The sequence below is a fragment of the Microcaecilia unicolor genome, chromosome 7 (assembly GCF_901765095.1).
Source record: "Microcaecilia unicolor chromosome 7, aMicUni1.1, whole genome shotgun sequence".
Classification (NCBI taxonomy): Eukaryota; Metazoa; Chordata; class Amphibia; order Gymnophiona; family Siphonopidae; genus Microcaecilia; species Microcaecilia unicolor.
Window position 1 is genome coordinate 275,774,425 of NC_044037.1, and position 23,151 is coordinate 275,797,575.

At 44.8% G+C, this 23,151-nt stretch overlaps 1 protein-coding gene across 1 annotated transcript in view; it reads left to right on the forward strand.

Annotated features, from left to right (window-relative positions):
* The window catches only part of LOC115474100 (macrophage receptor MARCO-like), a 65,269-nt gene extending 53,111 nt beyond the window's left edge, over window positions 1-12,158 (forward strand). Inside the window, exons 12-13 of the mRNA XM_030209427.1 lie at window positions 3,285-3,467; window positions 11,202-12,158. Coding sequence (XP_030065287.1) covers window positions 3,285-3,467; window positions 11,202-11,335 — 317 coding nt within the window. The 3' untranslated portion in view covers window positions 11,336-12,158. The remainder of the gene's footprint in view (window positions 1-3,284; window positions 3,468-11,201) is intronic.
* The last annotated feature ends 10,993 nt before the right edge of the window (window positions 12,159-23,151 follow it).

The window sequence follows — 23,151 nt, forward strand, 5'->3', positions numbered from 1 at the left end:
TGCTGGACATGGGTGGCTGCAGGGGGGGCAGGGGGTCGCTGGACATGGGTGGCTGCAGGGAAGCCGAGGAAGACCTTGCTAGCGCCCGTTTCATTTGTGTCAGAAACGGGCCTTTTTTACTAGTAGTATATAAAGAGGTGGACAATAAAAAGGGGGTAAGTAAGATGGGTAAGGGAGGAAGGTGGTAGAGGTAGGGAGTGGGAAGAGGGTGTAAATTGGGATAGTGTGTTGTAATTAAGGAAGAATGTATAATGATGGCTGGAAGAGGGATGAAATCAAAAAGGGTTAAAGAGGAAGCGTATTTCAGGTTCTATCATAAGGTCAGATCTGGGAGGCACAGAAGGGTCTTAATTTAAGTCAAGTCCTTGAGATGGCAGTGTCTCACCTTCTCTATACCATTGTTCTAGTGAAAGAGAATAAAAAGAAACTTGAGGGGAAGTGGGAGAGAAAGGGAATGAGCGCAAGGGGCAGGGCTTTTTTTTGAGGGGGTACTTGGGGGGTACTGAGTACCAGCACCTTTTCCATTGTCTGCTAAAATTGACCTACGGATCCCACGTTTTAATGCAAGAGCTCAGGCTCTACACACCAATTCTGCCTTGTCATAGATTCTGTGACTGGTTGCAGGGGGCCTGGCCATTGTGGGGTGGGTCCCTCAGTGATCACCCCACCCCTGAAGGGTGGCCTAGCATTTGAGCATCGGCACCTTTTTTGCTAGAAAAAAAAAAACACACTGGCAAGGGGCAAGCAGAAAGGAAGGAATGGGGGAGTGAATGCAGTGGAGATGGGAGAGGGAGGGAGAGTGGAGGAAAGTGCAGAGAGAACAAAGGAAAGAGAACATGGTAGAGAGGACTGAGAACGTCCTGAATCAGACACCATCACTTTCACACGGCACCAAAACTCCTCAACCCTCAAACAACCTGACACCCTACACACATTACACGCCCATAGTGGTTAGAGAGGTGGACTTTGGTCCTGAGGAACTGGGTTCGATTCCCACTTCAGGCACAGGCAGCTCCTTGTGACTTTGGGCAAGTCACTTAACCCTCCATTGCCCCAGGTACAAATAAGTACCTGTATATAATATGTAAGCCACATTGAACCTGCTATGAGTGGGAAAGTGCGGGATACAAATGTAATAAAATAGATACTATTGGAGATTCTACATGGAATGTTGCTACTATTGGAGATTGTACATGGAATGTTGCTATTCCACTAGCAACATTCCATGTAGAAGACTGCGCAGGCTTCTGTTTCTGTGAGTCTGACGTCCTGCACGTATGTGCAGGATGTCAGACTCACAGAAGCAGAAGCCTGCGTGGCCACATTGGTGATCTGCAAGGGCCGACTTCTACATGGAATGTTGGAATACATTCCATGTAGAATCTCAAATAGTAGCAACAGTGGAGGAGTGGCCTAGTGGTTAGGGTGGTGGACTTTGGTCCTGGGGAACTGGGTTCGATTCCCACTGCAGGCACAGGCAGCTCCTTGTGACTCTGGGCAAGTCACTTAACCCTCCATTGCCCCAATTACAAATAAGTACCTGTATACAATATGTAAGCCGCATTGAACCTGCTATGAGTGGGAAAGTGCGGGGTACAAATGTAAGAAAAAAAATATCCCTCACACTTTCCCACCCCACCATCAGGCACAACCCTCCAGCATCTGTCATACACTGCACATACGTACAAGATTTCCCCACAGACATATACCTATACATAACATAACATAAAAATATTTATGTACCATTTCAACCAGTAGCTCAGAGAAGTTTACAAAATTCAATAAATAAACCAAAGCTAAATAAAATGCAAAAACATAAATCATTAAGGAATCCTTTTACTAATTTACGTTAATGGATTTAGCATGTGCTAACAAATTAGTGTGTGTTGTGCTATGTAGCCCATAGGTTTGCAATGGTCTGCACGGCATTTAGCATGCACTAATCATTAGCGCGTGCTAAATCCATTAGCACACCTTAGTATAAGGACCCCTAAGTTTTTTTAAATGTTTTGAAAAGCCAAGACTTCACTACCTTTGAAAAAATAAGTAATGTTGTTTAACCCCCCTGTTTACTAAGCCACTCGGCATCACCGACACAGCCCCTTCAAAGTGAATGGGCTGTGTCAGCATTAGCACACCACCAGTCTCTTATTAAACAGGGAGTAAGTCTAATATCAGATGAAAGAGAATTCCACGAAGCTGAACAATTTCTTGCATGAGGATTGTAGACTACTACTACTACTACTTATCATTTCTATAGTGCTACAAGGCATACACAGCGATGTACACCATACACAAAAGACAGTCCCTGCGCAAAGAGCTTACAATCTAGATAAGACAGGTAAACAGACAGAACAATTAAGGGTAAGGGAATGAAGAGGTGAGTATAAAGGACAGGGTAAGTGAGTTAGGAGTCAAATGCAGTGGTAAAGACTCAGGGATCTAGATGCTGGGGAACTGTAGTTGCATGGCTGGAGCTGCGGCCTGTTCTGAATTGTAATAAAGCAGCCATGTACGGAGTCCTTTGGCCATATAAAAATGTAAATACCACACAAAGCTTTGAATTCATATAATTGTCTTAGGGCCATATTTACTAAGCAGCGTTATAGGCGCGTTAACGTTTTTAATGCGCGTTAACCATGTACGTGCCTACAATATCCCTATAGGCACCTACATGGTTAGCATGCGTGCTAAGTGTAGGCGTGCTAAAAACACTAACGCACCTTAGTATACAGGGCCCTTAGATTTTAAGTGGTATGTTTGGGTGTTGTTCAACTGGTGTTAACGTGCTTTCCTATCTTTTTTATGGTGTTCGTAGTAGTAGTAGGTTTGTTTTTATGCTTTGCTTATGTTTTGTAAACCGTATCATTCTGCATGCAAGAGAAATGGTACAGCAAACTGAATAAATGGATAAATGATAAACTGAATTCAATTTTTGCAGCCATAGGAAGCCAATGCAAGGATCTGAAAAGGTGTGTAACACCGTCAAATCTAGATTTATGACGAAGTACCTTTGCAACCATGTTTTGTAAAAGTTCCATTCTAATCGGACAGTTCTTCAAAAGACCAATGTACAGCGAGCTACAATACTCTATATGCGAAAATATTAAAACAGGAGCTAGTTTTTGTATATCATCCAGAGAAAAATACAAATGAACTTGACACAGGAATCCTAATTGTAAAAATACTGAAGATGTTCAATTTTTAGTCCAGGCTATGAATCGATACTCAACTTGTCTATCTATATGAATCACATATTAAAATATGCCTCTTTTTTACCATAGCATCCACAACCACCAGCGGTATCGTGAGACTTATAGAACAGAATATTACGGGCCGGGTAGAAATTCTGTACAATGGACAGTGGGGAACCATCTGTGATGATAACTGGGACCTCAATGATGCAGCTGTTGTATGCCGAATGATGGGCTATCCCCGTGCAGTTCAGGTCTTCACTGCACAGCCAGGTAAGTCCAAAAATATTGGCTGGCTATGGTGTAACGCAGTGATATTCTCAGTGGCGTTCCTAGGGGCGCTGACACCCGAGGCGGATCGCCGATGCGCCCCGCCCCCCGGGTGCAGGGCCCCCCTCCCGGAACAGCACAACCCCCCCTCCTGGTGAAATAACCCCCCGGGTGCAGCGCGACCCCCCGGCGAAAGAACCCCCCCGGGTGCACGCCGCTGGGGGGGTGCCGCGCGCCTGTCGGCTCTTCGTTTCCATGCTCCCTCTGCCCCGGAACAGGAAGTAACCTGTTCCGGGGCAGAGGGAGCATGAAAACGAAGAGCCGACAGGCGCGCGGCACCCCCCCAGCGGCGCGCACCTGGGGCGGACCGCCCCCACCGCCCCCCCCCTTGGTACGCCACTGGATATTCTATCTTTATTTATTTTGGGCCTAGCGGCTTCCGTTTTCTCTTTTCCCTTTCCACCTTCTTCGGAATCTTCTCAGACAGGGCTATAGCCCCACCAGCTCTCATTCAGTTACTTGGGGGGGGGTCCATTTTTATTTCCTTTCTCATTCAGCAATCATCTAAAAATTATTTTTTATTTAACAAACTTTTCTAATGAATTTAGGGGGTCTTTTATTAAAAGCTAGCTTGAATTATCTGCAACAGGTCCCACTTTATTCCTATGGGCCCCGCCACAGATAACTCAAGCTAATTTTTAGTAAAAGACCCCTTTAATGTCCAATTTATGTGTTTAGCCTTGCTGTGGAGAGATGACCTCTAAGGATGAGTAATTCATTCTCCATACCTGTGCAGTATTTATTTATTTATTTATTTATTTATTTATTACATTTGTACCCCACATTATCCCACCTATTTGCAGGCTCAATGTGGCTTACAGAGTGTTATTATGACATAATCATGAGAGGATAATAGATATAGTCGGTGGTAGGACGAAGATATTTAAAGAAAGAGAAGAGGGTGTTAAGTTGGGTGATGTGGGAGGTGTAGTTGGTTGTGTGGGTGGGTTGTGTAGTGATTTGTGTCTTTAGAGGTTCTTTTTATAGGCTCTGTTGAAGAGGTGTGTCTTCAAGGATTTGACTTCTCCTCTAAGACAGAGGCCTGGGCCAGTGCAAATGATTTTATTTAGATTTTGCTCACACCTTTTCCAATAGTAGGCTCCATGTGAGTTACATTCATGTACAATGGGTATATTTCCCTGATCCTGAGGCAATGGAAAGTTAAGTGACTTGCCCAAGATCACAAGAAGCAGCAGCAGTGGGATTTGAAGCAGGCACCTCTGGATGTCAAGACCGGGGCTCTAACTACTAGGCCACGCCTCCACTCTAATTAGGAGGCCCTGAAATTTTGGAACTATTTTAGGGTTCATATCTGTTTATTAAATCAATTAAAATGCAAGCCATAGGCACCCTGTATAAGAGGCTTGGGGAGGCTAACCCTCCCCAGCCCAGCTGTGACCTTCCCCGCCTGCTTTCTCCTCCAATGTGGCCCCACCTGTACAGCCAAGAATAAATGGTATCTTCCGCCTTCGCCCCCCCCCACCCCAGCTGAGCCCACCCTCAACTCCCAAACATGCCTTCCATTCCGTTCCCAACGCAGTCACCCTGCGTTTAAACATGTCATTTTAAGTCGCAGCGGCAGCTCGAGTCCAGTCTTTCCCTTCCCGCTCAATGTCCCGCCGTCCTCTGATGACGTATTTCCTGTTTTCGCGAGGGCGGGACATTGAGCGGAAAGGGAAAGGCTGGAGGCGAGCTGCTACTGCGACTTAACAAGTTTTAAACGCAGGGCGGCTGCGGCAGGAATGGAATGGTGGGCTATTGGGGAGCTGAGGACAGGCAGGTGGGGCTGGGTTACACCTCAAACTGGGGGGCTGAAAAGGGAGGCTGGGGCAAGTCACCAGACATGGATGGGAGGGGAGGACAGGGCAGGGGCAAAGGAGAATCGTTGGACATGGATGGGAGAGGAGGTCAGGGGAGAGAACAGAAATCACTGGACATGGAGGGAAGGGTAGGGGAGAGCGGAGAATTGCTAGATATGGATGGATGGAGGGGCCAGGGGAGAGAGGAGATTGGCTAGATATGGAGGGAAGGGGAGAGAGGAGAGTTGCTGGACATAGATGGATGAATGGAGGGGAGGGCAGGGGAGAGAGGAGAGTTGCTGAACATAGATGGATGAATGGAGGGGAGGAGAGTTGCTGGGCATGGATGGATGGAGGGGAGGGAAGACAGGAAGGAGATGCATATGGAATATGGATGGAGGGGAGGGAAGAGAGGAGAAATCTGGCCATGGATGGAGTGGAGGGGCAGGGAAGGGAGGAGAAATGCTGGATGGAGGGGAGGGAAGACAGAGGAAGTAAATGCACATGAATGGAGGGGAGGGAAGACAGAGGAAGTAAATGCACATGAATGGAGGGGCGGGAAGTGAGGAGAAATGCTGAATTTAAGGGCTAGATCGGAACACTTTAAGTGCAGATGCTGCAACTGGAGGAAGGATAGGGACAGGGCTACAGATGGTAGACAGAACACATAAGGACACAGGAGGATGGTGGACATGGTAAGTGAAAAAATATCAAATGCAAAGAAGACACCATAAAACAGAAGACACTGGGACCAAAGCGAATAGAAAAACCAAATGCTCAGACAACAAAGGTAGAAAAAAGTATTTTATTCAGAATTTATTAATTGGAATATGTCAGCTTTTGGAAATGTGCATCTGTGATATTTTGCACGTAAGTTTCAATTTCTCTAGTATTGCTGCATGCCGAGTCTGACTTCTTGAGGTAACTTTCCAGTTCAGTATTTTGCCTTCATGTGATTTCTAGTTCCTTATGGTCATATCTGTTGTCATGTGTTTTTCATGTGTGATCAAGGTGCAGTATTCTGCTAGCGTGGACTATTTGCAGCCCTTTTGGTTTTGTTTTTTTCACTAGGTAATCTATTGGTGTTTTAGAGCCTGGTGTAATTACAGTGCTGCATAAGGTTGTAGCTCGTCCTGTCCTTGGAATTAGTGCTGTTATGGTTTGCTAAGGTTCTGAGTGTGTTTTTGCACAACTTTGTGTATAGTGTATTGCAGTGGAGAGATTGTGTGTCGGCCGTACTAAGGTGACATCAACACTTTAAATTAATTTTAGTTTGTCATAACATCAGACATAGTTTTATAATATATTGGAGGATCTGATGTTGAATTTTTAAAGGTATTAATTGTGACTATATTACTTTTATTTATTTATTTATGTTTCTGTGTGTTGTCAGACAATTATGGATGTAAGCCCCACCCCTGGCACCACCCTTAACCCCGCCCCCTGTAGCCTCCCCAAACAGTTGGGCCATTGACTGCCTATGATGCAAGCCAAGACAGAAATACAAAACCTTTATGACATATTACATTTTGAGAAAGAAACTGAAACGAATAGGAGCAGTTGAGTCAGATTTTTAGCTTTAGAACTGTGTAAACATTTTAAAATCCCATAACCAAATTAATTTGTGGGGTAATATTCACTCCGCAGCAGTATGCAGCTTATAAACTGCTCCCAGTCACAGCCAAATGGATATTCAGTTCCAGGACATGCATGGTTCCCATGGGTCGGTGCATTGGCTGATATTCAGAATGGTGCCCAGTTAACTCAGCGTTTGAAGTTAGGACAGCATATTTTCTATAACCTAATTCTGGAACCCTTTTACGAAAGAGTTTCTGCATGGCAACCCGGAACTACTGCTGGCCCAAAGTGGCCACCAGTGGTAGTTCTGGCTTGAGCATGTGCCATTTCTGGTGCAGCAGAAAATATTTTTAGAATTTTTACCACCACTTTAACCTGGCGGTAATTGGGCAGCACCATGCTCTGCCCAGTTAACGCAGGAGCCCTTACTGCCACCTCAATGGGTGGCGGTAAGTGCTCCCTGCCGCATGGCCACGCGGTAAGAGTAATATTATCGCATGGCCATTTTATGGGGGAGGGGCTTTTTACCCACTGTGGTAAAAAAAAACTTTAAAAACGTATTACGTTTAAGGTCTGTACTCTGGTTCATAAAATCATTCACGGAGATGCTCCGGCCTACATGTCAGACCTTATTGATTTACCACCAAGAAATGCTAAAAGATCAGCCCCGCACATTCCTAAATCTTCACTTCCCCAGTTGTAAAGGACTAAAATACTACTACTACTACTATAAATTATTTCTATAGCGCTACCAGTCGTACGCAGCGCTTCACAATTGCACATGAAGAAAAGACAATCCCTGCTCAAAAGAGCTTACAATCTAAATCAGGAGCACGCAGGTGTGGAATGCATTGCCACGTGACCTGAAAATAATTTACAATCTAATCACCTTTCGTAAATCACTGAAGATAAGACTTATCTCTTCAACAAGGCATACCACAATGATCCATAATAGGAACTGTAACGCATCTTACTTACCTGATATTCTGAATGCTTTCTCCCTATACCTTATTGCTTAATTCTTTTATATCATTCATACTCTTTATATAATACCAATTGTATCTCTCACTCCGGAATGGCGATTGCCATGACGGAACAATGTAAGCCACATTGAGCCTGCAAATAGGTGGGAAAATGTGGGATACAAATGCAACAAATAAATAAATTAAATAAATAAAAAAGGCCCTGGCATGCGGGAAAAAGGGCCCCCACCACTACCGCAGGGAGCTTTTTACCATTCCCTTTCCACTACCACACCTCCTGGAAAACTAAGCGTGGTGTGTATTACCATATGTAAACAATCCCTTTCTGAAACTGAATTTACACATGTATGCCAATCTGTACATGAGGGGATGCTTCTAAAATAAGGGCCACGGTCACTTACTACAGAATTAAAATCCACAAATGATAAACAGAAACTGCATTTTCTGCTGTTCTGTTTAAAATCAAAATAGAAGAGATGCGCATTTGCCAAAAGCGACACGCCAATCTCTACAAATTGAATTTTTTTTCTTTTTTTACCTTTACTGCTTTGGCATTTTATTTCCTTTCATTTCCATTCAAACTTAAATACTACCTTTTTTCTAAATGAGTTAATCCCAGTCTCTTTTTTTGCACGTTCCTCACCTCAGTCATCTCCTAAGTTCTTTCCCAGGTCTCTTGTACATTTCTTCTCTCTCTCTTTCTGTCTTCTTTCCTTCTTTTTCTGTCATGTATTACTGATGTTTCACTTTCGTCATTTTTCCCATTTCTCTCTTCTCTGACTCTTTGTCCACTCATAGCTAGATTTTACTCCTAATTTTCTCCTTCACTTACCCCCAGTTCTCAATCTACCTTTTTTCAACTCTTGCCTAACTACCAGTTGTCCACCTCCACTTACAACCTTTTCCGCCCCTCCAATTTCTCTCTCTCTCTTTCTCTCTCTCTCTCTCTCTCTATATATATATTTCTCTCTCTTTCTCTCTCTCTCTATTTCTCTCTCTTTCTCTATTTTCTCTCTCTCTATTTCTCTCTCTCTTTCTCTCTCTCTTTCTCTCTATTTCTCTCTCTCTCTCTCTCTCTCTCTCTCTCTCTCTCTCTCTCTCTCTCTCCCTCTCTATTTCTACATTTTCACCAAGTTCCTAGTCTCCTACCGTGTTTCCCCCCAAATAAGACACTGTCTTATATTAATTTTTGCCCCCCCAAAATGCGCTAGGTCTTATTTTCAGGGGCTGTCTTATTTTTCGGGGAAACATCGGGGTTGGCCTGCCCGCCCTCCGTCGCTCCCGGAACTAACCTTAAACACCTCCTTTCACCTTCGCAGCAAGCAGCAGCAGGGCAGGCCATTCCTTCCTTCCGTGTCCCGCCCTCGCCTGACGTAACGTCCGTGAGGGCGGGGCACGGAAGGAAGGAGAGGTCTGCCCTGCTGCTGCTTGCTGCGAAGGTGAAAGGAGGCGTTTAAGGTTAGTTCCGGGAGCGACGGAGGGTGGGTGGAGGGGGGGCCAGCGACCTCGGGTGGGAGGGGCGGCCCGGGTGCAGCCTTGTCCGGCTCTCGGGGGCCCTGCTTTCAAACAAAAATTTGCTAGGTCTTACTTTCGGGGGAGGCCTTATATCTACCAATTCAGGAAAACCTCTACTAGGTCTTATTTTCGGGGGATGTCTTACTTTCGGGGAAACAGGGTATTACTACCCTCATCCCCTCCCAAGCTCTCTGACTCATTCACTCACTCAACCCCTCCTGGCATTTAGCCCCTTTCTCTTACCCCCTACCCAACTTATCATTCCACATATTTTATCTACCCTCCAGCCCCATTTTCACAATGTTCTTATCCCTTTCACAGGCCTGTCTCTTTCTCTTATCCCTTTTTCAGTCCCCTGTCTCTTTGTATTGCCTCCTAACCCTTTCTTCCCTTCTCAACCCCTGCCTACCCTCAAGAAACTTCTCACCCTTTCCCTCCAGGCTCTTTTCCCTTTTCCTTACTCTCTCCCTCTAGGTACTAAACCAGTCATCTCATTTTCTCCTTCAAAGCTCTGTTCCACCAACGTCACCTCCCCCTTCTCTCCTTCTCACTCACTTTCTCCTTCCAGATACTCTTGCTTCCTCCAGAGGTTCTTCCATCCTTCTCTCCCTCTCCCACAAGACATTCTTCTCCCATTCTCAGTCCCTGCTTTCACAAGACATTCCCTCTTTCTCAACTCTTGGTCCTTCTTTCCAGATGCTCTTTCCTCCGCTCATGTCATCCCCCCTCCCAAGCTCCTTTATCTTCTCATCCCTCTTCTCCCTCCCTCCCACTCTCAGCACTGAGTCTGAACTCATCCCACAGATACCTGCCCTCCTGCTCCTCCTCTTCATCTCCAGGCCCAGCAGCAGGAGGCACATTTAATTGCAAGTTATCTTCTGCTGCTGTCAGGCACAGGCTCATCTCAGGATATGATTTGCTAGACTGCATAATTCTTAACATAAGACTGGCCTCACTGTAAGAGATTAAGTGCGGTTGATGATTCTCTTACAACCTACAGCCTACATTGACAATAGAGCAGTGGCGTACCAAGGGAGGGCGGTGTGGGCGGTCCGCCCCGGGTGCACGCCACTGGGGGGGGGGGGTGCCGCGCGCCAGTCGGCTCTTCGTTTTCATGCTCCCTTTGCCCCGGAACAGGTTACTTCCTGTTCCGGGGCAGAGGGAGCATGAAAACGAAGAGCCGGTAGGCACGCGGCACCCCGCCCCCCCCCCCCCCCAGCGGCGTGCACCCGGGGGGGGTTCTTTCGCCGGGGGGGCGTCGCGCTGTTCCGGGGGGGCGCTGCACCCGGGGGGTGGGGTGCATCGGCGATCCACCCCGGGTGTCAGCCCCCCTAGGAACGCCACTGCAATAGAGCCTCAAGGGCTGTAATTGGCAATGCAGGTTCCACTACACAGTCACTGCCCTGCTGAAAGTTGGAAAGAGAAAGGGGATGGAATATGATATACCACCTTTCTGTGGTTACAATCAAAGCAGTTTACATATTATATACAGGTGCTTACTTTGTACCTAGAGTAATTGAGGGCTAAGTAACTTCCCCAGAGTCACAAGGAGCTGCAGCAGGAATCAAAGCCAGCTCCCCTGGTTCTCAGCCCATCTAACCATCGGGCTACTCCTCCACAGGGAATCTACCACAACTGAATGCTGAATTATGAAGTTTCAGTGATATTCTGCCCTATAAAAACTGAGCATCCATTGATTGAACTGCAGTTTCTTGTTGGAGATAACTGCCAGATATGCTTAGCAGAAAGTACAGACCGATTTCTCCTGCTTGACTTATGCCTGTATTCTTTATCATGTGTAGGAAGTGGACTAATTTGGCTGGATGAACTGAAATGTAATGGGAATGAAGCATCTCTGCTTTCGTGTAGCAAACCTTCATGGGGAACACATAACTGCAATCATAATGAAGATGCCGGAGTACAATGTAGCTGGTAGATGGCTGCACACACAGGAGACTTTCAACTTCTTCTGGAGCATAAATCTAAGCTCAAGATGAATGATCCAGCCACCCATGACTGCCGCAGTGGTGTTAACACTGGCAAGACCGAGCAGAAAAAAAATGCAAAATGGCAAATTGTGCTGGGTGTAAAGAAACAGTGTCGTATTCTGTAAAATCCAGAATATGACAATGTTTCTTTATTTGTTTGATTTGGTGATATTACACGATGGACTACACTCTGGACTGAGTTAACAGAGACAATCAACACTTTGGCGGGACAAGAAAATTTACAGATAAGTTATCTATCTTTGTTGAATATGGATATATCTTTATGAGACCAGCTGTGTCATCAAGTTAAATTAACTAGTAGAAGACTCCTTACAATATCGGAGAAGTAATTTACTGCTTGCTAATTACCTTATTGAGATCTTATTCAGTTATCTGGGGACCAACTTTGAACAGATTATTTCATTAATAGGTTTCACATTTTCAAGCAGTATGCTGTAATCTTAATGATTGATCGCAGGGGTACCCACCATTAGATGTGGGTTAATGTCTAGATACTATTGAGAACGCTGAAGTGCGATGATGGTTCTCTGCTCAGCCAGTCACTTTTAATATGACTGATGGGCGAACTGAGCACTTTTTCAAAAATTTCAAAAATGTATATAAACATATTGCACTTGCAAAAAATAACAATTAATAAACGAAAAAGAAAAATTGATGACATATAAACCAAAGCAATAGGTATATAAGAATAAGGTTCATAGATATCTTGATTTTGTGCTGAATTAGTAAGAGATATATTTACAATTGGAATTTTCCCTACTTCTTTATATATATTGTTACAAGTAATGTTTTTTGTCTGATTTTTTTTTGGGGGTGGGAGGGGGTTAGTGACCACTGGGGGAATAAGGGGAGGTCACCCCTGATTCCCTCCAGTGGTCATCTGGTTATTTAGGGCACCTTTTTGTGCCTTATTCGTTATAAAAACAGGTCTAGCTTAAAATGTCTTAGTTTTAGTCCTGGACGTTTTTGTTTTGTTCCATTATGGCTGAAAAATGTCTAAGTCTTAGAAACACCCAAGTTCCACCCTGAATACACCCCTGGCACACCCCCCTTGAGATTTGGACGCACTTCTGGCAGACTTCAGAGAAAAACCTCTAAAAATTGGTTTCAAAAATACTGACGTCCAAATGCTGCTTTATGCCATTTTTTAGACATTTTTATGTTTTGAAAATGAGCCCAATAGTAACATAGCAGATGACAGCATATAAAGACCTTATGGTCCATCCAGTTTGCCCAACAAGATAAACTCATTATATATGTGGTGTAATGTGATACTTCATATGTTTACCTGATCTTGATTTGTCCTTGCCATTTTCTGGGCACAGATCATAGAAGTCTGCCCGGCACAGTCCTTGTTCTAAATTTCTGAAGTTGTCGAAGCCCCTGAAAAGCTCCACTCTAGCCCATCCAAATCTATTTAGCCACGATCAGGGCACAGACCGTAGAAGTCTTGCCTAGCACTGACTTTGCTTCCCAGTTAGCGGTGTTGCTACCTAATTTCCGCTAAGCTTCTTTGGATCCATTCCTTCCAAACAGGATTCCTTTGTGTTTATCCCAAGCATTTTTGAATTCTGTTACTATTTGCATCTCTACCACCTCCCGCAGAAGGGCATTCCAGGAGTTTGACTGAGTCTGAGCCCAAGTGTAGTAATCAAAAGAGCGGATATCCTTCATCAGCTTTGGCTGGCTTTTGAGATATGTGTGAAAGTCTTTGCAAGTCATATGCAGCAAGGAGGGAGATGCTGGACCTGGAACTGGAGGCAGTATAAAAAAGGGTGAATGATGGGCCATGTTGGGGGAAAAGATAATGGACCACATCGGGAGCAGGAGGAGAGAGAGGAAATGTTGGATCATATGGGAAGTGGAGGGAAAAAATAGGAGGGATGCTGGAGAGGGAGAGGGGTAGGAAACAGAAAGAGATGCTGGACATGGGGGGGGGGGGATATATAGGGGGAGAAATGCTGGACTAGGGGGAGAAGAGAGAAACAATGAGAGCTGAGGTTGGCAGATGGTAAGATAGGAGAAGGGGGCATCATGGTAGAAAAATGGTCTGGTTCCATGGCTTTGAGGGGATAGGGACACAGATGATGATGGACCACAAAGAAGGAGTGAATAAAGACACAGATAGGAGATCCTGAACGACCTGGGCAGGGGGTTAGTAATGAGACAAATGGGTCTGGGATGTTGATCATAGGGTGGGCCTAGAAACAATGAGAGGGAATGCTGGATAAGGTGAGAGGACAAGAAAGACAGAGAGAAGGTGCTGGACATGGAGGCAAGGGACTAGAAAGACAGCATATTTCCCCATGCATAGCCCTTTCTCCATTCCCGTTCCCTCCTCCCCCCGCCACTGCCCACCCCCCTCAGCCCAAGCCTCAAAAAGTCTCTCAATTCCTCTTACCTTGAGTGTACTGCAGGATCACTGTCTACTGGTTTATTCTGAGCTTACCAATCAAATTGAACAGGCCTTGGTTAATACCTGTCTGTGTACCCAGCACCACTCACTCAGAGGGACATGCTCTTGTTAAAACCTCAGAACCTGAGCACAGTTAAATGTAATTAGTACATTAGTACATGGACAGGAGACCATCACAAATAACCAGATGCTGTGGATTAAAGGTGATAATTGCAAACCTCTACAATAGTCTGCCAAGAAAGGTCACTGGGCTTGCGGTAAAGCCATGACCTCCCAACCTTCAACCCCCCCCCCCCCCCCACCCGAAATGGAATAAGAAAAATAACTGTATCCTGTTACAAGGATTTAATTCCCCGTCACCAAGTCTACCAGATTGATTGAATTCATGCTTTTATGTGTTCATTTTTGACTATTCTTTACGCTGGTAACAAAATTGTAAGATTTATGTCAAGCTCTACCTGAATCTCTTCATAAAGGCAATTGATAAATCCAAATAAACAAAGCTGCTTCTGTTGTACATACAAACTGCCAACACTAAGTGGAGCTCAAGGATTACCATTCCATCAGCTGGAAGAGTTAAGCACAGGGTCGGCAAGTTTTGACAAGTAAGTGACCCGGAGTTTAAAATAATCTGCAGCAAAATGCAACTTTCATTTACAAATCTGAAAGGCAGAGTGCCCCCTACAAACTATAAATTGGCACTCCCCCTCCCCCTCAGCATCTCCTTATCCCTCCTTCTCCTGCTAAGGCTGCTAGTAGCACTCTACTTGTGCTGTTGTGCAGTACAGGAAGGAACTTTACTAAAGCATGCCTAGAAGTGGCCTGCGCTGGTGTAGGCGCACGTTTTGGATACGCACGGGTCCGTTTTTCAGTGTGCCTGGGAAAAAAAGGCATTTTCTTGTGGCCGAAAATGGACGTGGGGCAAAATTAAAACGAGCATGCGTCCGTTTTTGCCCTGAGACCTTACCGTCACCCATTGACCAACGGTAAGGTCTTGCCCACCTACCAGGCAGTAAGCGTCAGCATGCATAAACTGCCAATTACCGCCAGGGTAAGCACCGCATGTTTTGGACGCACATCAAAATTGGATTTAGTGCCCAGGGTACGCAGTAGCCGGGCAGTAGTTCCAATTTGATGCATGTTGGATGCATGTAGGCGCCTACGGGCCCTTGTAAAAAAGCCTCTTAGGTGCAAGTCTCACAGTCTCCTCAGGCTTGCACCAGAGTCCCTTCCTGCACTGCACAGCTTAAAGTGAAAGGACTGAGCAGCAAGTGGAGCCCAGTGTTGGTGCAACATAGGTTTTAGATTTGTGCTCAGGGCAGCTTTTGGTACCCCCCCCCCAAACATCTGCACATCTCTGCCACAGTTACTGCAATTACCATATTGCACCTGCCCTGAGGCAAAGACCAGTGACCCTCATAAACATCCCTCCTGATCATCGGGCTTGGAATTTCAGTCTTTTTTTGACATCTTATTTCCTGACTATAGTGTTTATGAGCTCCCTTCTATGTGAATACAGTTTAATCATGTTGAATTCATCAAAAGTTCCCTTCATAAAGATATTTAGATAAAATGCCCGTTAAAAATGACAGGATTTCAGTTTAAATATTATGAGGACAAAATCAAAGCCATTCCAGCGATGGAAATTATGATTTCCTTCGGACAAAATTACTAGCCTGTTTGTGGAGTTTGCATGAAAGCGCAATCCAAGAGTGGATTTAGGGGTAGGGCTATAGTCTAGGTGATACTCCATTCGCAAGTACATTCTTCATTTGAGTGTGTGTATGGGTGGGTGGGTAGATGAGGGAACATGTGTGTGTGTACTGAGGCTGTGTGGGTTAGTAGGTGAGATGGAGAAGGAGGGGGTGTGTGTGTGTGTAGGGAGGTTTTGTGTGAACCCTTATCCACACTCTTGTCACCTCTCACCTAGATTATTGCAACCTGCTTCTCACCGGCCTCCCACTTAGCCATCTCTCTCCTCTTCAATCAGTCCAAAACTCTGCTGCGCGACTCGCCAAAGTCGCTATGCTCACATTAGCCCTCTCCTCAAGTCACTTCACTGGCTCCCTATATGTTTCCGCATTCAAACTTCTCTTACTGACCTACAAGTGCATTCATTCTGCCGCTCCCCAGTACCTCTCCACTCTTCTCTCTCCCTATGCCCCCCCCTCGTGTGCTCCGCTCTGTAGATAAATCTCTCCTGTCTGTCCCCTTCTCCTCTACTGCTAATTCCAGACTCCGTTCCTTTTATCTCGCTGCACCTCACACATGGAATCAACTTCCACAGCCTGTACGTCTAGCCCCATCTTTGGTCGTTTTCAAGTCCAAACTAAAAGCCCACCTCTTTGACACTGCTTTTGACTCCTAACCACTACTTACTTGCCCTGTACCCCACCTCTTTATTTCCCTTACCTCTTAATTGTTCTGTTTACCTGTCTTTGAGCAGGGACTGTCTTTTGTATATTGTGTACAGAGCTGCATATGCCTTGTAGCGCTGTAGAAGTGATAAGTAGTAGTAGTAGTAGTGGGTGGGTAGGTAGGTGAGATGGAGAAGGAGGGACGTTGTGTGAGTACGTGAGGAGGCACATAAATGTGGCAGTCCATTATAGAATTACCCTTCGGATGTGGAGTAGAAACAGGTAAATGTAAATCAATTGTTTACTCTTTCAAAAAATACAAAGACTAGGGGACATTCCACGAAGTTACATGGTAATAACTTTAAAACAAATAGAAGAAAATATTTTATTTTTTACTCAATGAATAGTTAAGATCTGGAACTCATTGCTGGAGGATGTGGTAACAACAGTTAGAATATCTGGGTTTAAAAGTGATTTGGATAAGTTTCTGGAGGGAACTTTGGTACCGAGGCGAAGACTGTTGCCTACATTGCCTGGGCCTAAATACAGGCCTAGTTTCCCTGTGATTGGTGGAGCCGAGCTGAGAATCTCACCAAGCTGATCACTTTTTTTTTTTTTCAGCAAATTGGCACTGTGGAATAGCTAAAACAGCTTATGATTGAAATGAGACAAAACTTAGTGTAATGTGAAGATGTGGTTGGTAGCTTATTATTTATTTAGTTGTTTACATTTGTGGGAGCAAAAGAGGCCCAACAAAGAAAGGCAGTATTTTATTCTGTAAACCTGACTCAAGCCAAGTCAGCTCATGCTAATGCTTGTTAGCTCAGTAGGCCCTAGTCCTATTGAGCAGTGAATGGAACATTCCTGACATAGCCAAGGCTGCAGGAGAGCAAAAATAACTTCATCAACAACCTTGTTTGCAGAAGCTGGGTCTTCATGTTCAGGACCAATCTGCTCATGACGCCGATGGCCCCGTTCTTTGGTCCTTCAAGCCATAACAATGGAAAGTCCCAGATTTGTTATTCTGGACATCATGGCTCTCTAAACCCAAGAAAAGGGTATTAAAAAACCCCTCCTGAGGCATAACATGACCTTTGGGTGTTATCTTGAGCAGTTCATGCGGGAGCTGCCAGCAGCCCAGGTCTGAACCAGCCACATCATGAAAACATCTGAGTCCCGTTAATAATGGCTCACCACTGCCTGCTCCTGCTCATCTGCTGACTAGGGTTGCCTGCCAGAGCGAGAAAGCCCACCTGCTAACTGACTGTCCCAGGGAGAGAGAACACCTGCCAGCCGCAATTCCTGTGTTCTCCTAAGAATTCTATACCCTGACTGCCACCATCTACAATATCCTGGTAGCCCAATGATCAAAGATAAATGCAGACGCTAGAGGCCCCTAGCGCCAGACTAGCACCCACATTTACCTGCGCCCCCATGATCATCAGGCTGAAAGCGCCCAAGCAAAGACATAATGCAATGCAGAGCTCATTTAAATTAGATTTAAATGAGCTCTGCTTGTATTCCACCCCTGTGATCAGAGAACAGCGCTCTGATCGTAGGGGCAGAATAGTGCCTTAACCCTACGCCAGCTCAGAGCTTGTGATAGAGTTAAGGATACCACCTCCCCCCATCAAAGTCAAGCAGCCCAAGTGGGCTGCTGACGCAACCCCCCACACATACACACAGTCTCCCAGGTTGTGTAGTGGTAAATCCTAACCCCCACCCCGTACCTCTTGTTGGAGGAGGGAGCAACACTCCCTCCTCTTCCAGCCAGCACCGCCTACAAAATGGCGGTGCCCAACCCTGCCCAGTGCATCCTGGGCGGGGCTTCCTTACCATATAAGGGAGTTTCTCATAGTGTGGGGGGGGGGGGTGTGAGTGCTTGGGGGGTACTAGGCCACCAGCGTCTTATTTTGAGAGAGGGGTTCGGGGGTCTTATGGACCCCCAGGACATGGTGGCAGCCCGGGCTGACAGTGACAGTCCGGGCTGTTTGGTTCTGATGGGGGAGATGGGAGCCTTAACCCTATCACTAGCCCGGACTTGTCAAACAAGTGCAGGAGGATTGTTCCTGAGAGCATGCTTAGGTACAATCCTCCCAAAATTTCAAAGGATGATCAATGCTAATAACATGCACAAATTTACATGATATTAGCTTTGATCATTGGGGAGTTAATTCCCCACGCTGTTTCAATGCTATAGGGTGCTGTTTAAGAACAGTACAGACAATTGTTCATCAGGACATTAGTGCCTTGGGGAGTTGTGTCCTGATTAGTTTCAGGACTAGGGCACCTTGAGTACTGCATTCAATTCTGGTCACCGTATCTCAAAAAAGATATAGCGGAATTACAAAAGGTTCAAAGAAGAGAGACCAAAATTATAAAGAGGATGGAACTCTTCCCATACGAAGAAAGGCTAAAGAGGTTAGGGCTCTTCAGCTTGGAAAAGAAATGGCTGAGGGGGGATATAATTGAGGTCTATAAAAACCTGAGTGGTGTAGAACGGGTAGAAATGAATAGATTTTTCACTCATTCAGAAAGTATAAAGAACAAGGGACACTCAATGAAATCACATGGAAAGACTTTTAAAACAAATAGAAGAAATATTTTTTCACTCAAAGAATAGTTAAGCTCTGGAACTCATTGCCAGAGGATGTGGTAACAGCGGTTAGTGTATCTGGGTTTAAAAAGCGGTTTGGACAAGTTCCTGGAGGAAAACTCCATAGTCTGCTATTGAGATGGACATGGGAGAAGCCACATTTTGCCCCAGGACTGGTAACATGCAATTTTGCTACTAATTAGGTTTCTGGCAGGTACTTGTGACCTTGACGGGCCTCTGTTGGAAACAGGATATTGGTCTGACCCAGTATGGCTATTCTTATGTTCTTATGTTATGTTCTCAGGGAAAGTCTTATTCCAACCAGAGTGCTACCTTTCATATTTTTCCTACCTTTCATACGTCCCCTGATTGCCTGACATCTGCTTGAGGCTGGGTAATGTAGTAATGGCCCTACACATTTGTCCATTGCCTCTGCAGACTCACTCAAAGCGACACACAACAATTAATACAAGGAATTCTGGTACAAAACAGCACAACATCATTCCCATGAGCTGCAGTATTACAGAATAATGGGTCTCCGCCCCCAACTTGGGCACCAGCATTTACACCAGGTTTCAGCAGGCGTAAGTCTGGCGCCCAAAGCTGTGAACTGGAATTGGCACTAAGCAACTATTCCACAAAGGACGCAGGACCTTTATAGAATAACGCTTGGCACTGATTTTCTCCCAGCACTGATTTTTGAGAACCATTTATAGAATTCCCTCCCCCCCCCCCCCCCCTCCATGACCAATACCTGCCTGTTTACAGTTTCAAAACACACCTCTATTGTCTGTGTGTCAGCATATCCACTGAGTAGTGTTAGCACCTTCCAATCCTTGGGGGCCTGCTGACTCATACAGGATGATACAGGAAGTACTTGCTCTCCAATCTCAATAGCCCCATGGTGTGGGCAACCAAATCCTGCAAAGGTCAGGCACAGCAGGGAAAAAAAAACTCTGCAGCTAATTTACAGAGAGGAAACTTTCCTTGGTCCGGCAGCAGGTGGCCCTACCCTTGGCAGCCTGGAGCTTTTGCCAGGCTCACTCAATAGTAGCCACGCCCCTGCTTCCCTTTGTGAGTAACTCTAGGTTCTTCGGTTGTGTGATAGAGCACAGTTTGTAGCCTGATTTTTTGCAGGTTTTAATGCTTTTCTCCTCTTGTTGGATTTCTGGTGTGACTTTATTTCTCACTAGCTTCAGCTTTAGATTTGGTGGTCAAACTAACAAACCTAGAATTGGAAGGGCAGGGAATATTTGTCTCAACCATTCATCCTTTAGTAGGCAATGGCTGTAGATCTTTTATGATTTTATGATTTTTCTCAGGAAGAGAAATTCCTGAGTGGACGCCACATCAAATGTTTTGGTACTGCCTGTACACTGAAGACATTTTTATGACATGGACTGAGGGTAAAGAGAATCTTAAACAATTTTACAACTCTTTTAAAACATGCCAACCATCAATCAAATTCAAGAAATGTAAGTCATTGGACACTAAACTTTCCCTGAAAAAACAGATATATACAAACATTTGTATGCAGGAGACCAACTGACAAATGCAGCTATAGTTTCCACGCAGAAAATTTTATTATACACAACTGAACCATACAGTAATGCCCCATACATTCTGATCCACAAAGAGAGACAAGCACATCAAAAGGTTATCTTAACATGGGGCCTAACAGCAAGATTTAATTTCAAGTTATTTAGGAGCTTGTATTACATTTAGGCAGAATATTCAAGGCAGGTAACAAGTTAAGAAGCCCTTTTACTAAAGGGCATAGGAGCCAACTTTTCAAAATGATTGGGGGTGCTGAAATTTTTTTTTTTTATAGGTGGTGCATTCCCCCCTCCCCCTCGTCCCCTCCCTCTCCCCCTCGTCCCCCCTCCCCGTCCCCCCTTCCTCCGAGTTCCAGGCCCCCCTCCCAGTTTCAGGGTCTCCCCCCTCCCCTCCCTCCCAGTTCCAGGGTCTCCCCTCCCTCCTCCTTCCCTCCCAGTTCCAGGGTCCCCTCCCTCCCAGTTCCAGGGTCTTCCCAGTTCCTCCAATTCGGAGGGAGGGGCCTGGAACGTGAGGGGAGAGAGGAAGGAAGGGAAGGATGACGACCCTGGAACTCGGAAGGAGGAAGGGAGGGACGACGACCCTGGAACTCGGAGGGAGGGAGGGAATGAACTTCCGGTGGGTGAAATATTGGGGGTGCTCCATCACCCACGGAGTCGGCGCCTACGCTAAAGGGTGCTATGAGTTACTAATGGGTGCTTAGTGCATGAAAAAGGTTTACCACAAAACACGTTAAAGCATTTTGTGATATTTTGCCTGTTAGCATTTGCTAAACCATGCATTAGCTATGTTTTTAAACAGTTTTTGTAAGGGACGTGTCACGGGCAGAGAATAATTGATACAATAGTGTGGTTCAATATATGTAGTTGAAGCTAAGAGAACTATCAAATCAATCCAATATACCATCCATATAGCTCTGAAAGGGCTACGCTATTTTGCAAACCATCAGATCGTAATAGTTTATTATTTCCATAGCTTCCATCCATGAAAATTGAAAGAGAGTTTGCCCATCAGCCAAGTCTTACGATTGAGAAGAATTTGTTCCCCATTAATGGATTTTAAACATCAGGCTATGATTTTGAAGCAGAGATTGATGGATAGAGGATATCCCTCTACCATTATCAAAAAAGCTTACTTAGGTGCCAGATGTGCCCAGTGAGAACATCTGTATTATAAAAGGAAGCCTCAGGTAGATAAACTCACATGTTACTCCCCTATTCTTTCCTATCATCATCAATTTCTACTACAATTTGTCACCATTGGCATGTATTGATGCCTTTTGAAATGTCTACTGTAGCTTTGCGCAGAAGTGCTACTATAGGGGATCTACTATCTTGTAAAAAAACTTCAGTATAATCGAGTAAATCAAGTGAGGAAATACACTAGCTGTAGGAACTGTTAAGGGTGTGCTTCAGTGATTGAGGGACAGGACTGGGTGAGTCCGTCTTCTGGATGACGCCTTTATGCTAGGTTTGACACTAACTATAATTCCTCCTATGTAGTGTATGCCATACCTTGTTCATGTTATAATGCTTAAATTGGGAGAATTACTACACCAATGAAACTTCAGTTGAATGAACATAAATCTTGCATTACAACAGAACAAATCTCGGCTCCTTTAGTGGCTCATTGGCTACAACAAAAACACTCCATTAATGATATCAAGTGGTGTGAGATAGACTCTTTGGAGCATGTGTGGGAGGGAGGTGATTTCAAACGTTTACTGAATTATAAGGAGCAACACTGGATTTTGAAATTGAAAACAGTGGCCCCTAGTGGTCTAAATAAGGAATTGGAGTGGATGTCCCTGATTTTAATTTGATTGATTGTTCAACCTAATAAGACTGATGTCAGATGCTATCGCCACTTTGAACATACAGTACTAGATGGGATTATGTATGTGCCAAAAGTATTAGTATTTATTGTGAGTAGTTGATCATTTTTTGTGCTTTCGGAAAGTTAGAGGGCACAATCAAATACATTTTTTTGTTTCAGAGAATTTTTTCCTGACGCAGTGAATGCTACGTCGGAGATGCACCTGTGTTGGAAAGGAAGCAGTCTGTGGAGGCTTTCTTGTGCTAGAACTGAAGCTATTTAGAAATGATAGAAGTCTCTTTGAGATGCAGTCCAATGGATTTTATGATGATAAGTACCAACCAAGAGTTGGTGTACATAACTTTTATAACATTCAAACTCCACACCAACTATAACATCCCTTTTTCATTTATTCTCAAAATACATCCCTATGGGCTGGGCTCTTCACCCTCCAACTCCTGCTGTTCCTCCACCCAGTGAATCTGAACAGTTCTACAAACCAGTTCTAGTAATCCCTGGATTACTCTTATATACTGGGATTTTACATATTCTCATGAAAAGATTACAACTTTTGCAGAACAAGGCTGTTAGATTGATTTTTGGAAAGGAAAGGTTTGATCGTGTTTCTCCATTGTTGGTTTGTGTTCACTGGCTTCCTTTAAATTAGCTTGCTTTGTATTTAAAATGGTTTGGCTTCAGAAAGTTTGACTCAGTTAGTGCTATCTCCTTCAGTCAGAAAAGTTTCTAGGTCAAAAGATTCCTACCCGTTAATATTTCCATCTTTTGAGAGTGCTCAGCATAAAAAGATATTGGCATCGCCTTTTTTATATATAGCTGTTGCGATCTGGAATGAGCTTGTTTTACCGGTGAAGAAACAGACCGAGCCGGTGGTGGGAGGCGGGGCTGGTGGTTGGGAGGCGGGGATAGTGCTGGGCAGACTTATACGGTCTGTGCCCTGAAGAGGACAGGTACAAATCAAGGTAGGGTATACACAAAAAGTAGCAC